Source organism: Solea senegalensis, linkage group LG17 (assembly GCF_019176455.1).
Source record: "Solea senegalensis isolate Sse05_10M linkage group LG17, IFAPA_SoseM_1, whole genome shotgun sequence".
Taxonomy (NCBI): Eukaryota; Metazoa; Chordata; class Actinopteri; order Pleuronectiformes; family Soleidae; genus Solea; species Solea senegalensis.
Genome location: NC_058037.1, coordinates 5,749,721 through 5,765,479, shown reverse-complemented (window position 1 = coordinate 5,765,479; position 15,759 = coordinate 5,749,721). Strand labels below are relative to the sequence as shown.

The window sequence follows — 15,759 nt, the reverse complement described above, 5'->3', positions numbered from 1 at the left end:
TGCACAGGCGTCCGCAGTGGCCAGTCATCCACTACCGTCTTTACATGGTATTTTTAAGTAGAAGCATACTTGTGGGTTTAGATAATAAGCTGTGTTCAGGGTTAAGGAAATGGGGGGGAAAACAAGTTTAAAGAAAATAACTTTATTAAAGAGACTGAAGAAGTAAAAGCCATTAATGTATTGAATTGTTGTTATTTCACTAGGAGGTCCAGTGTGAAACATTGTCAGAAACTTGAGGACATTACCCATAATCCCAATGGGACCTTTAAAGGACCGGTGTGTAAGAATTGGTGACATTAATTCTCCCCCGTGGAGGCACAAAATGGCAACCTCTACAAAACAAGGCCACCGCCTTGTAGTGTATTTAATTTCTGCAAATAAACCCTCAATGTTACACACTGACCTGAAACCACTTGGTATTCATATTTAAGGGGTTTCTAACCTTCCCCAATAGAGCAAATGCATGGATCGCAATATCCCAATCTTAATCCTAAAATTAGTGCCACGTAAACAGCATTTTGTCAGTAGTATTCAAATTTAAGTCCCACTATGTGCACAAAGTTTTTAACCTCCCATAGAAGTTGCACGGGTTATAATAGAACTATGAACAAAAACATACATTTTATAGTAAATATGATAGATAATAAGAATTCAGAGATTGGACAATAACTCTTAACTCAGTAATATATACTGCACTTTTGATATTTAAGACCGTAAGAAGTAGTAGAGGGGATAATAATGAGTTACTAAGTCCTATGATGGCAGAAATAATCAATTGATTTTTTGAGAGGCTGCCATTTTTGCACTTGTGCAGATTCACAGCTGATTTTTCAATGAAGTGGATTTAGTTCCAAAGTAAACTTGTTGCACGGCACGTTTTGAGTTTACTTTAAATGTAACATGGTAATATAATGAGTGATGTAATACATTACTGTTTATTGCAAGTGATAAGTAAAGAAATATGACTACTTTTTAACTAATGTGTAATAATGTTTTACACTACATGAGTAACTTACCCAGCACTGACAGTGTTGGTGTATAGGCTGGTTTTGTGCAAACCAAACCTTATACCTCATAAAGACCCTCATCCCCCCCCCTCTACACAGCTGTGAGCAACGAGCATGCCCCCACTCCTCTCTCCCTCCATCCTCCAGCACAAGGCGTGCGTAAAAGACAAGTTTTCAGAAACCGGTTGGCTGGGCGGCGCGCGCACACACACACCGGTGGATGAACTTCAGCTTGATAATGGATTAACGCATCAGACAGATAAATAGCAAAAGGCGCACTATCAGATCCAGATGTCAATGTATTGGAAGGAAACATCCACCCACCCTCGACGGAATGACTCACAGTTTTAAGTAGTTGAATGAGCGAGTCCGCCGGTGCGGATGGGGAGATTCTGCGTGGGGTATTTTCTACTCGGTTCTGCTACTTATAGCTCTCCACACTGTGGTTTTTATGGGGTAGCTGAGCGCTGAGCCTGAGCCTCCACACGGACTGACAGTCGCTGCTGCTGCGCGAGGCGCTGGTGCCACATATGGAGAGCGCGCGGCGGGATACTGGTGCGCATCTTCACAAAGTGCGACACCTCGACTCTGACGAGGCCTAAAAGTGCATTAGTACCGGGGCAAAGTTGTCGTCGAGCGAAGGTTGGGGAGGTTGGGACGCAGCCGCTTCTTCTAAAGCAACGCGCCAGCTTCGCAGCACCGGCTTGATTAAAGCGTCTAAACAAAGTGGTGTTGTTGTTTTTTTAAATTGCAAACCTTCACAGGAGGTTCCGAGGCAGAGAACATGCGTCAGGAGGTCGCGAGGAGATTCCACATGCTGTTCGTGCTTTGGTCAGTTGCTCTCCTCAGTTTGGGGACGGGTTTTCCCACCAGACACACGAGTGTCGCACACAAGGTACGTTGTTTTTTTTCCCTCCACTTTGTCTTTTATGTTAAGTGTCCCCGCGTAACATAAAGGCTTTGACGACGTCTCGAAATCACACCTGTCCCTGAGACACGCTAATTAGGCAGCTCGTGCGTTTCTGAAACTTTGCTAACAGTTGTAAAATGTCTTTGCGGCTCTGTGTCGTTTACTTATTACATCTTAAAAACATAAAGTGAGAAGTGAGACATTAAATTGAAATGTTAAATTCTACTTCCGGCTTTTATTACAACTTAAATTATTGCAGCATAGGTAAGTAAATGTAAGTAGTTTCCCCATGACTTTCCTTATGTTAAATTGTACTTATTACGCTCATTATGGCACAACAAGAGTTCACGTGGCAGTTACCAACACTAATGATTATTTTATGTCTTTACTTAATTGGTCCATAAAATGCGGGACAGATGTCGATTTGTGTTTCTCAAACGTCATGTTTACAAACCGAAGATATTCACTTGACTGTGAATACAAAACATTAGTGAAGATTATTGAACATGCATGTTCTATTATGTACCAATCATAACCATTTAATTGAATGAATCTGGAAACTTTTCACAGACCCTAAAGGGTTCCCCGACCTCCATTTGAGAACCACTGCTCAAAGGAACACGAACGCCATAATCTATATGCTGATCATTTTTGTTGCGTTACTTACTGCTTCAACATATAATCTACCTTTTATTCTATACATTAGATAATTAGCACCCTATTTAAACACAATCAGCTCACAGTAAATGATTTGCAGATTAAACTTTGCCATCAGTGAGTTTCTATTCAGCTGTAATTCATCTTTAACTCAACTCCTTACACACACACACACACACACACGGACAATGTGCAGTGTGTGTGCGTCTACAGAAATGTTTGTGTTACACACAGACGTATTTGGATATCAAAGTCTGTTTGTGTGTGTTTGTGTCAGGGTTCAGTTTGTGCCTTTGAACTCTCTCCTTCTTGTGTGGCCTCCCATGGATGTCCTATGGGGACTCTCCCTCTCGTCATCTGTCTGATTGATGCCAAAGCAAAAAAAGACAGAGAGGAAAAATAGACGGAGGGAGGGAAGAAGAAGAGAAGAAGGGGATGATTACTGAGCAAACAAATGTTACTGCAGCTTGTTGAGATTGTCCTGTTCCTTCACCAGAAACGCTGCAGTTGGTGACTTTACCCACTGTGACCTGCTGGATGTGTGTTTGTGTGGGGATTAGAGGAAGAGAGAAGGAGGAGAAGCTCATGTAATGAGATGCTGTGTAATTAGAATAAGGTGAACCCTCGGCATCTCTCACACCAGAGCCGGGGTCAAGTGTCACTCATGTGATTGTACATTGGTCCTTTATTGTGTTAATGTGGAATTTCCTGTTTTTGGTTTTACCCCCATCCCTCAGTGAGGAAAAGGGAGGAGTTTGTGTTCAAGTGGCCCCTTTCCCAAATATCGGGATCTGTTTGCCTTATCTGCTTTGACCCCCCCCTCCACAACCTCACCCCAATTCCATCAGGCATGCATTTGTTGTCCTGTTTCCATTTGCGAAAGAGTTGGCGATCAAAGAGCGGCCATAGTTTATTGTTCTTCTGTAATGGTTTGGAAACAGCCATCGGTGCTGAGCTCTTTGATTTCTGCAGGCGCATAAATCAGGTCTGCCTTCCCAGCCAGCCCCACCCCAAAAACTACCAGATCCCATTCACAACCCTCACTCACCGCAGCCCCTGCTGCCCCCAACCAGTCTCCTGACCTCCTCTCTCTGACCTGAATGTGAGTCGGCCTCATCAGTAGCGATGTCAGTAGCTCATAACGGAGCTCAAAAAGGAGGAAACAAGGCTTTGCCAATGTGGTGATGTTTGTCTGTGGAGAGAAGCAACATATACATATATGTATGTATATATATATATATATATATGTATATATTTATACCCTGTTAATCTCATTGCATGCCATCAGATCAGACATTAGGCCTTTGATCAGCCCCACTACTGAGAGGAAGAGTGCAGGATCAGAGAGAGGGGGGGTGGGTGATATACAGGGCAAAAGAATACAGGATCCAGATGTGTAACAAGCTAGAATGAGGAGGGTGTGAAAGTATGCGGCCTCGTGTCTCTGGACTTAGTCTGTTTTGCGTTTGCGTAAGTCCTTGAGTATTTGGGCATGTGTGAGAGTTAGGTGTGTATGTTCACTGCTGGTCTGGTCGTGTACACTCACACACACTCACACACACACACACACACACATATATAAAACAAGACAGTATGAAGCGTCATGTTCCGAGATCAATGTGGTCTAATACACCAGGAATCATGTGTTGCATGATGTGGTCTGTGACACAGAGTCGTTTCATTAACAGTTCTATATCAGTGACACGTGTGGCCGTAACTGACCTGCAGCCTCACCACTAAGCGCACACGCTGGACCATGTCAGTGACAGAGGAGACGGCAGTATTTTACTCGCAGACAAAATGCACACTGATGAGATAACTAAGACAACACTGTAGTCTTTGCTCAGCGTGGGTCAATTTCCTGTTTGGCCCAGCAGGCTGCACTTGATAAAACTTTATTTTGCTTTTTATTCTTTTTATGGGGTTTCTGTTGGAGTCTGCGTTGAGCTGGGAGCAGATCATGTGTTGATATTAGCAGACTCCATCACCGCACAAACTCTAACTCACTCACCACTCACTACTCGGGCAGTAAAACAAAACTAATTACATTTAAAATTAATACATTCGATTTGAGGTCGTGACAGTGAAATTGTGTTTGTGCAAAACTGATGTTTGTCATGAAAGAATTCATTTGAGGATTAAACATAACTAACTAAATAACTCAGTTAAGAGCTAATTAACTGAGGTAGATAGATAGATAGATAGATAGATAGATAGATAGATAGATAGATGGACCAGTTTACAGATATGTATCTTGGGAGGGGGCCAACTCTTCATGCATCATTTATCATGCCTGACTGGTTTCTACTCTAAACAGGCTTTCTGTGTTCACATGCTTGGATTTGACCGACCGCATACTTTCTTTATGGCTCAATCACGGGCAGTCAGTGAAAAGTACTGCGTGTTCAAGAGGCCATAACTATAAATCATCGACCGACTGGTCATGAATTCAGACGTTTCCTCTGCTCTTTAGCCCTCTAACTGCCACTGGTTTGTTCTGAGCGGACCGCAAACTGGCTCCGGTCCAAACTCGAGGTCCTGTCCAATCATACATTCGTGCCACTTAAGTGTGTTCAGGATAATTTCGGGTAAATGGCAGACAAGGGTTGATTGGAGTTGATTGGGTTGTATTTAGGTTTTGACCATTGGCTGGAATGGAATTGCTATATGTCGTGTTAGACGCGAACCAATAGATACAATATAATTCTTTACATCGACGGCTCCCCAGGATTATAATTTCACAAATAGTCGCCGCTAATCTCAGAGGTCAACGTTTCCCTGCTGGTCGTCCTTCTTTGTGTGTGTAAAACCTGAAAGGTCAAATGAAGTGGTGTCCATAGAGGCAGCAGCAGCAGCACAGCAGGTTCAGAGACACTTGCACCAGTACAGGGGTCCCACGCCTCCCAGGCCCTCTCATTAAAGCTAAAAGAGGATCTCTCTGGCACAGGCTCCTCTTTGTCCACTGCCTGGATGCCATTACTGTTGTGGGAAAAGAAAGAGAATGAAATGAACAACGGCTGGTTGGTCACTTGGCTGCTTAGTTGGATGCCTCAGGGTTTTTCCTTTTTTTTTTGGAATTGCCGGCCAAGCCATAAGGTGCTAGATGGTTTCAAGGCTTCTTCCTGGAAACAGAGCACTAATTGTTTTTACACGTGAGTGAGCAAATATAAACGATGAATGTGTTTTGACAATAACATTAAAGTAGCCACTGGCTTTTGAATGCAAATAAGTGACCACTTTATATTTGTCCCAGTTGCCCTGGTTTATATATGCAAAAGGAAAAATCCTTTAAACTGTTCCGCCAGATTAATGTCTCTAATTCAAATAAACACTTGTTCTTTTCCATCAGGCTCACGGCCACCCTGTTCATAGCGCTGGGGTTCATTATGTCCCAGAGACTTTCGAGCAGCAGAACCAGGTGCAGAGTCTGCTGCCCGAACCGCACAGCCAACAGAGGAGGTGGTCGCACCCTCAGCACCGCTCCGTTGGTGTTCTCCCACAGCCGGAGCCTGAAGAGGAGACCAAACCATTCATCCTGGATCTGCAGAACTTCCCAGACCTGGCCAATGCTGACATGAACTCACAGAACCCCAACATACAGGTGAGCAGGGACATAAATATCACACATTCCTGTATTTTGTGACATGGGAGTAGTGAAGCTTCCTCGACACAAAAAAAAGAGTTGTGACTATGATTTATTCAAAAACAACTCTAACTAAAAGGTGGGTATTGTGGATAAAATTAGATTTATTTCCTTAGTGTATAACAAAAATAGCGATCTCAGTCTAAACCTAGAGAGCTGATGTTAAATTAAACACAAGAAGGACCTGTGTGTTCAATAAATCCTTATTCTGCCTTTTTTACACTGACATACAGTTCTTAAAACGTTCTGTGTAACTTATCTAATGGCAGTTTCCTTCTGCAATCAGGGTGTGGTCACTGCAAAGAGTCAGTACAAGACCACATGTACTGCTTCCAAACTAAAAGACTTTACAGCAAGGATATATTCAACCAAGACTAAAGAAAACATGCGTCCCCATTTATTGTTTTCCTTTTCTAATCCTAACATTAGTTTCACAACAGCTACAAAAACATTTCCCTGTTGTTTCCCATTTGCCTGGGTGAAGTGGCCCCTTGGAAATGCTGTAGCATCTAGGGTGAGTCATATTGAGGTAATGAGAGGTAGTTACCCAGAATAAATGCTCAAATTCTCTCGCTGAGACGACTGTTTGTTTGGCTAAATGCTCGTACTTAGTCTGGCTGACTGACTTAGATCAGAGAACATTCGCCCGCTAAAATTATTCCTCTGCAGATTTGAGATGGTTGATTTCTTGAGTAGAGCTTGTTAGTCAAGTGTTAATGCTGCTTCAAAGTGTTGCTGGCACTTCTTGGTGAGTTAATAGAATGTTTAACAAGGCCTCCCTCTCTTCACGTACAGGTCACCATTGAGGTGGTGGATGACCCTCAGATGGAGGTAGAGATGGACTTGGCCAAGGAAAAAGACTGGCTGCCTCCCTCCTCCTCCTCCTCCTCCCCTTCTTCCACAGTAGATTGGCTCGGAGGCAAGAAGCTTTTCTGGCCTCTTTTCTGGAGTTACACCGACGCCGATTCTGGCGAGGACAGCAGCAGCCGGTCAGGCATGGAGGAAACTGGCGAGGAAGAGGAGGAAGATTACTCCCTGGATTATGGCAGCGAGGAGCCCTTACCAAGCGGAGTGGGCGGAGACTGGGATACTCGTTGGAATGAAGGCTGGGATCCAGTGCAGAGCTACCACGGTAAGTCCTGCCAAGTGGTCCACACTGTCCGCTAATATATTCATGTTAAAAACAACTCTTTTAGTAACCATGAAATGCCAACATTTTTATAATGGTGTTAAAACAAAATCACAATAAATCTTGCAGATTTTACTGATTTAATCACGGTATTTGTTACATCAAGTCAGAGAAGAGATCGTGCAAAGGTCTGGTAGGAGAGACAGAAAATGGAAAACAAAAAGGGCCAGCGACGGAGTTGTTTTGGAAAGCTGCATGATAACTGTCTTCACAGTCGGAGTGAAATGAATGATGCCAGCATGCGAGGCAGCAAGAGCACTCGACCATCAGGACATTGTGGGTTATGGGCACTTTGAAGTCGACACTGGCCGTGCTGGTCGCAGAGGCCTGTCTTTTGAAGATGGGTCAGATGCGCTTGCTAATGGCAGCGTGAGGCCGGCAATGTTCCTCGGGACAAAACAGCTCTCTGCTTGAGGACAATTAGAGGGCAGATTGGGAACTCAGAATGACAGGGGCCATTTCACCGGCTCTTTCATCCTTCCGCGGGACCCCATGCCTCCCCCCCCAAACCCTGGCGGCCCTCACTGGCTTCAGCGGCTCAGCCTTTTGAGCCAGTTCAAGAATTTCGGGGGCATCCGGGGCCCGACATAACTTTTACTCCCGTTTACCCGTTTTAATTCTGCTCTCTTCTGGTGGGAAAAATGTTAGTGTCTCAGCTCACACAGAACACCAATTCAGTGGTAAAAATAGTAAATAAGTAGTGAGAGAAAGAGAGAGAGAGGACAGTCAGGAGACAAATGAATGACAGGGAAAGAAGACACAGAGGAAAGATAGAATAATAGAAAAGGTTCAGGAGTTGGGCAATGGGTGGGCCAATTTGCGCAAGTCTTACCGTAAATAACCATCCAATTGAGGGTTTACCGGAGCATAATGTGTTCCTTCATCACCGAAACGTCCCATAGAAACAAAGCTGTGCATGACTAAGTTTGTTTTTGAAAGTTGTTGTGGTTGTACAAACCACTACTGTTCCAGCGTAATCTGAAAATGCAGTAGCAGGTGTCTGAAAAGTTGTTTTTACTCTATAACTGTTCCCTTTCCCATCTGTCAATATAAACACTCTGTGTTGCACATGCGGACGAGCCAGCGCTGGGCAACAATGCCTGTTAAGTGGTCACATCTAAAGACTCAGTGAGCATAAATCAAGGAAGCCTGCCTTCGCCTCTTCTGTAATTAAGACTCTCCTGAGACCTCATTCTCATTCGGCCACATGGCGAGCTGGCAGCGCCCACAGAGTCAAATTGGGTGCTCGCTACACCCAGACTGGTATTTCTGCACCCACCTCGCCTTTAATCAAGAATGACTTGTTTTCAGTATTATTAACACCACAAGGAATCATGGTGCGGAGGCGGACAGCCACAGCACAGCTTCTCTCTCTCTAATTTTACTGAAACCTTCTTCTTAAAAAGAATATGGGTTTGCATGGGAAAGGTTAGACCAGCAGCACTAAACTGTCATTTATATGGACTGAGGCGGTTCTCAATCTTTGAAGGCTTGTTGTGGATTAGACTGTTGAGCACACACACACACACAGTTCACTTCAACACAAAACTGCACAGTGTTTTTGTGTGTGTGTGTGTTTATAATCCAAAACAAACCCCCCATTAAGCCCTAAACCTCTTTCATTCTAATAGCTTATTGAATGCTGCTCACCCTGAAGTCATATTTTAACCTACGTCTGTTTGATCCGAATACCAAATTGTCATTATTTATTCATCTTTAATCTTGCAACTCTCACTTATTTTCTTAATCAAGTAAGATGTTGATTATTTCAAAGAAAATGTTCACATTTAGGAAGCTGAAAGATCAGTGATCTTGTTTTAATTATTAAACAATAAAATAAAATAAAATACTCAAACCAATTTGATTATCATAATAATTGGCAATTAATTTACTAATTGAATAATAATCAATTAATCATTGCAGCCCTGTAAGAAATAAATAAATGGTATAAAGTATCGATAGAATCTGTCAAACTGTTTGAACATCTAAAGATTATTTGACTTTTTCCTCCCACAGAGAAGGAGACAGATGAGTGGACTCACTGGTCTCCCTGCTCGGTGACTTGTGGACACGGTGAGAGGAAGAGGACTAAGTCTTGTGGCTACTCATGCACTCTGACAGAAGCCTCCAAATGTGACCTGCAGCCGTGTCCTGGTGAGATTACACTTCTGTCAGAAGTAACACAAGGACCTAAACAAGGTCCCTTTGTTTTTTAATCTTCAGTCGTGCCATTCTTCTCGTTCCAGGTGAGGTCAACACTGTGGTAGAACCTTTTCCCTTCGAGATGGAGAATGGCACCGAGCCATTTGGGACAGGTGAGGTCATCGCAGTATCACAGATACTTATTAGGCCTTTTTGAGGCAAAAATTGATGCAGCTAAAGGGAACTCAGTCATCATCATTTGATTATACTTTTCCTACTGCGACATGTCTGCTTATGAGTGAACCACGACAGCTCATGCCGTGCTCCTGTTCTCTTTCCTACAGATGTGGACAGCTGTGAAAAGTGGCTGAGCTGTAAGAGTGAGTTCCTCCAAATGTACCTCCACCAGATGATGTCTGAGTTACCCAGCTGCCCCTGCTCCTTCCCCTCTGAAGTGGCGTACACCGTCGTCAGTGTCTACGATGAGAGTCACGGCCGGCAGTTTCGCTGGCGCGATGCGAGCGCCTCTAAAGAACGACTGGACATCTACAAGCCGTCGGCGCGCAACTGCATCCGCTCGGCGCTCTCGGGTGACTCGTCCACTCTCGCAGCACAGCACTGTTGTTATGACGATCGCGGACGGCTGATCACGCGGGGGAAAGGCGCAGGCACGCCTAACCTGATCAGCACTGAGTTCTCACCCGAGCTGCACTTTAAAGTGGATGTGCTGCCCTGGATCCTGTGCAAGGGAGACTGGAGTCGCTTCCATGTGGTGCGTCCGCCTAACAATGGGCTGAGCTGCCCAAAAAACCCCCATGAAGACGTGTTCATGAATGAACTTGAAGAGGCCAGGGAGTACTGAGGGACCGCAGCCAAAAGTACAACTCCACTCAGAGAGGCAGGCGGCCCAATCCTAATTTGAGAGGAGACAGTCTACCCTTAAAGTCATGAAATTTTACATCGAAACTGTGCGTCAGACATTAATTATGCATTGATGACTCAGAGGAAATGCACATTTGTGATTTGCAGGGTTTAGTAATGATGGTGAAGTGTGGCTGTCTCAAGTTAGGATTTGGCACTGTGTCCTGACAACAGGCTCTACTGAACTGAATTATATGAATGGAAAACAAATGCAGTGTTCTCCCTTTGCTTGCCAACCTGTTACACATCTGGCATGACGTCAAGCTCTCTCCTTATACTCGGCACACTCCCCTGGGTGTGTGAATGCATGATGTCTGCTTCCTGGGTTTTTGATTGTGTCCTAGAGTGCTTGTGATTGACCAACAACATATGGTAAATATCCCGATCATGCTTCTTGTATAGGTTTCACCTTAGGTAACGTACGCCTCACCTGACCTGATCACGTGGGATCTCATGTCCAGTTTGCATCTGATTATCACTGAGATCCATTTGAGCTCTGTTTTCTGTGCACCGTGAACACCACAGCTGCATTTACACCTGTATTTAATGTGGTCACAGTACGTCCTGACACATTTTAATACCAGATGTAGATGAATGTGTGTTTACGGGCTGTACTGATTACACAAAGGCCAAATCCCAACAGATGAATCCAATCATGCTGATACAGTATAAGATTCTTACATAGGAACAGTATGGTACGTCCACTGTTGCATTCACAGTAATTTACATTTCAAACAATCATGTGGGACAAACACATGGGTTATAATAAAATAATATAGAATGTGAACCAGAGAGGTAAGCTGAAAGGATTTAAAACCTTCTGTTTGTGGGTATTATGAGAATAGCCTGTAGCCAATAACAATACAGTGGCAGCACATTTGGTTTCAAACGTTTTGTCATATTTTTATCGCAGGAAATGATATGATCTGGGTGCCAAAGAGTTCAAAAAAATCAAGACAGTTGGTGCCTGTGTAAGTCCTAAATCTCATCAGCACTCAAAGATGTATCTCTACTATGTTCTCAGGGGGACAGACTGACCATGATAAACACATTTATTCATTTACCTGTACAGCGTTGGCACGTTTGGACCTTGTAGAAAGGATACTGGGGCACAGATTAGTTGGGGCTATTGTGTGTGTAATCCAGATTGGAACTGGCGAAGAGATGATGCTTTTGCACCATTTTATAAAAGCAATCAGACCCTTATAATTTAATTATTGTTGATTCAATGAGTGTAGTAGAAAGGTGTCAATGTGGGTTATATAGAGAACTTGATTGGATAAAAAGGACATTCCAACTGACATAAACATTTCGGCCTTTGATTCAATCCTTCAGGCTTTCACTAGTAGGCGTAGCACAAAAGACTGTAAAGCCTTTAGCTCTGTAGAAGTAGTTTTGTTGAACTTTGCACCCCATCCATTTAACTGTCAGTGGCATTTATCTTCAGCCTACTCAGAAATACATTAAAACTCCAGGAATGGCCCTTTCTATCCCATCTGATTTTATGGATGTTCACTCCGAACCAGGAACTCTGCTACCAGATGTGTATATGCAGACATGCATTTACATTTTTGGAATCACTGATTTTTTTTACGAGGACGGCACTTTATTTAAAGTATATACAGACTGGTGACAAATTAAAGGAAAGACCTGAGCAGATGAATGAACACAGATGCTTTCAGTGTGAGAGGTGGTGACACACGGTGTGAGTATGAACATGACGTGAATCACATCCTATGGCCTTTGCAGTCACGTGTGGCTGTTACACATCAGCGTCCTCCAGCATCCATCAACATGACACCAAATGAAGGAAACGTCTCTCAGAAAAATTGTGTTTCTGACCCTTTGCAAGGAGTTTTTGGAGTTTTATATAAAAAATAATGATATATAAAATTTTACTGAAGGGTAACTCGCTGTGGCATTGGATGAAAGTGCATATATCGGGCGATCTGTTGAGAAAAGCATGACTTTTTTTGTGAGATTTCTGAATTTAGTATTACATATATGGTGTTGTACAGTATTTATTTCTCTGCTGTCTTTTTTTTCTAAGTTTGCAGATGCTTTGAAATGACTATACTCAACATGGTGCACTAATCGGACTGAAAAAATGAAGGCAAAAGGGAACATTCCTCATATCACTTCATACAGCAACATAAAGTGTGTGCTTCATTTTACGTTGTACTGCGGTGTTCTATAAAAAGCAATGTTGCAACTAAAAAAAAAAAATATATATATATATATATATATATATAAAAAAAACCTTGCATTCATCATGGGACTTTCTAATGTGTTGTTTCTTTATCCACACATGATACACCGTGTAGTCGGGCCAAGTACAGCAGAGTACGGCTGAGCAAAAACTCCTTAAAAAAACAACCAAGACGTTGCGCTATTTGTTGACCGACCGAACTTTTCCACAGCGTTCTTCTCCAACAAGACATGTACAGTGAAGCGTGTGGTCAGTACAAACATGTCACTTCACTTCCTTGTTTATGGCAACAAGGTAAAATGAGGAGAGCCAGTTAAAAATACTGCACCAAGACCAGACCGTTTTCTCTTTCCACAAATATTTTAAACATCAGCATTAAGCATTTTAGGTTCCAAGACATTAGTGAGAAAGGTTTAATTTCAAAGCAAATTATTTGAACATTCTTCTTTACTTATCATAAAGATAAGGTTGGATAAACACAGACAGTCATTTTGTTTTTGTATGTTATTGAAAGATATATAGATATGATAATTTAAAAAATGATAAAATATGATAGGATATTCCCACTATGTGTAAATTTGCAGTGTTATTACTGAAGCCATGGTTGTAAAGCTCACTAATGAACTTCTCTGCAGATTATTTTTAAATAAACTTCATACAGAAGTGGCCTCTCTTTCAAGAGGCCTAACGATCAACCTGATCCTTTTTTTAAAACTGCTTTTCCTATGAATATTGAACAAAATTGGGCTATTGGTCGTTGCCAAAAGTCAGTACACTCACAGTGAAAGTTGTTCCTACTATGATGGGATGGAGTTGGGCTGGATGGTGTTTCCCCCGTTTCCAGAACAAACTCTTCTTTTTAATATTGTTTAATCCCTTTAGAAATACTTTGCCCATGTGCAGTGGATGAGGCAGTGGAAGCTGTGATGTTGAACTGTATAATAACCTGTAGTTTGTGGGTCTGTCTTGATGATAAATGATGGACTTGAGAGACTCATTTTCCACATACAGTATGATTACAAGAGCCACTTCGGTATCACAGCTGAATTCTCCTGCTCGTACATGTTAACAGCGAGCGCAGCCGCCGTTGTTTTCTTCCCTTACACAAACAAAGCTGATCTCTTAACAATCAGGATATTGTTTTCCACAAATATGATATCCAATTGTGATTTAGGCTCTTAGTCCGGCGTGAGTAAGAGAGAAAGTGCAGGCTATACAATCCCTTCAATTCAAGCTCTGGTTGGATATGAATATATAAGTGTTTCCACTTGACCCATCGGATGAAGTCGACCTGCTGTACCATAATTGCGACTTTTTAAGCTCCTGCATGCCTCATCTCACAACCGACATCCCTGTTATCCATCACCATCAGGGTTTCTGCGTTGATATATAGTGTTTCTGCCATCATGTTGTCCAAAGCCATATAGACTTTCAGGGTGATTAAATAACATGGAGATTAAAGGGTCAAAAGTCAGGGTTATCTAAATCCACATGGTCAGCCATTCAAAATACTCAGATACTCTAATCCTCAGTAGGTCATGGTGTCTATATCCTTCATTGTGCTCTCGCTGAGAGGAAAAACAAGCCTTTACAATAGAACATTAGGTCAAAAGTGGGACAAAATGACCAGAGAATACACTAATGTCATGGATATATTTAGTATGTTAAGCATCCATGGTGTTATGAATGATTAGGAGCCTGGGTGCTTCTTTGAGGTCCTGCCTATGTTGACTGCAGATGAGTGCCGCGTGGAGAGAAGCCAGACACATGTTGACCACATTGCTGTCACAGAATAACAGATAAATAACCGCAGATGTGTGGACAGAGCAGCGAGCTCCAAGAGATGGGGCCAAAACAGAGGAGAGAAGAAAAGGAATGAAAATAAAAGGGAGGGGAGGTTTCAAAAGCCTTTGTCTAAATAAGATGTTATCTGAATCACTGAATGAAGAGACATTGAAAACTTGGCTGGAAAGACTTCACAGCTTGTGGAGGGTGTGTACGTTATGTCACCGAGGCAGCACACTGTGGTTTAAACACATTAAAGTCATTGTGTTTCAATTAAACATCGATCATTCACATGAAAAGAAGTGTTAAGATTGGACTGCTTTTCTCCACGACATACTTTGCTATGCACCTACATGCTCGCCAGTGTGTTTGTGTGTGGCGCGATTCATTCCTTTGGTTATAGTGCTGGTGGCCCAGGCCTCATGCCAGAGCTCAGTGGTTGCAGATCTGTTTACTGTTGTAGGCTGGCAGGAACATGAGATTTCCTCTGGCTCTGCTGCGGCGGGTTAACCTGCAAACAGCCCGGCCTTTCAAGTCTCTGCTGCTGCTTCAGGCCACCACATCCCCACCGTCCCATCCTGGTGACTGCATGAGACGGACCAAACCATACACGAACACCCAGAGGACGGGTGGATTTAGGAAGGCCGGTAGAATGAAGATAGTTTGAAATATGGAAAAGCTGAACGTGAACAATGTCATGATGATCAAAGAAAATGACTATAACAATTTTAATTTATGGAAATCATAGCACAGATTTTAAAAAAATTATGTGTATTTTCACACTTGGGGCAAGTGGAAAGGGAACTAGGCTCGTGACTGGACGGTTGCCATCTTCGAGACTCCGGTCAAGAGCTGGGTTACCACTAAGCAAGGTATTCAATCCCCATTGCTCATTGTTAACTGGACTCTTGACATTGTGTCAGATTAGAGCATACGCATGTTTATTTAGTGGACTGCATGTGTGTTTGCAGAAGTATTGGAATTGATGAGGTTCATTGAATGCACCTCCGAGTTCTGCATTACTTATGGTAGCATTTTAGATGTAGTCTTTCAACAGTTAATCATAGGGGGAGAAAAATCATGTACTGTATACACACTGTTTTCAACAAAGATGGCTGTTTCATGAGCTAATATAGTCCCTGGCCCATCATTTTAGGCTTGCTACTAACCAGAATAAGCTAAAAATACATACTATACATATATATATATATATATATATATATATATATATATATATATATATATATATATGGATGCCAGTGGATATTAGGATTGTCTTGGCTTCGACTTATCCCA

The 15,759-nt window shown here is 42.6% G+C and overlaps 1 protein-coding gene across 2 annotated transcripts; it reads left to right on the top strand.

The window, feature by feature from the left end:
- The first annotated feature begins 1,101 nt into the window (after positions 1-1,101).
- Positions 1,102-12,705, top strand: ism2b (isthmin 2b). Of its 2 annotated transcripts, XM_044049702.1 has the most exons (7): positions 1,102-1,649; positions 1,772-1,902; positions 5,924-6,175; positions 7,013-7,349; positions 9,423-9,560; positions 9,653-9,721; positions 9,893-12,705. In XM_044049702.1, exons 2-7 carry the CDS (start codon positions 1,792-1,794, stop codon positions 10,408-10,410), a joined length of 1,425 nt encoding a protein of 474 aa, XP_043905637.1. In that variant the 5' UTR covers positions 1,102-1,649; positions 1,772-1,791; the 3' UTR covers positions 10,411-12,705. The 2 variants fall into 2 exon arrangements, with proteins under 2 accessions (XP_043905637.1, XP_043905636.1); XM_044049701.1 differs by having other exon boundaries at positions 1,102-1,902.
- Positions 12,706-15,759: the final 3,054 nt, after the last annotated feature.

Bases quoted from the DNA above. Each gene is read 5' to 3' on its own strand.
- ism2b (XM_044049702.1), top strand. From the start codon at position 1,792: ATGCGTCAGGAGGTCGCGAGGAGATTCCACATGCTGTTCGTGCTTTGG. The intron at 1,903-5,923 runs GTACGTTGTTTT...CTTTTCCATCAG, and splicing joins ACACGAGTGTCGCACACAAG to GCTCACGGCCACCCTGTTCA. The intron at 9,722-9,892 runs GTGAGGTCATCG...TCTTTCCTACAG, and splicing joins CACCGAGCCATTTGGGACAG to ATGTGGACAGCTGTGAAAAG.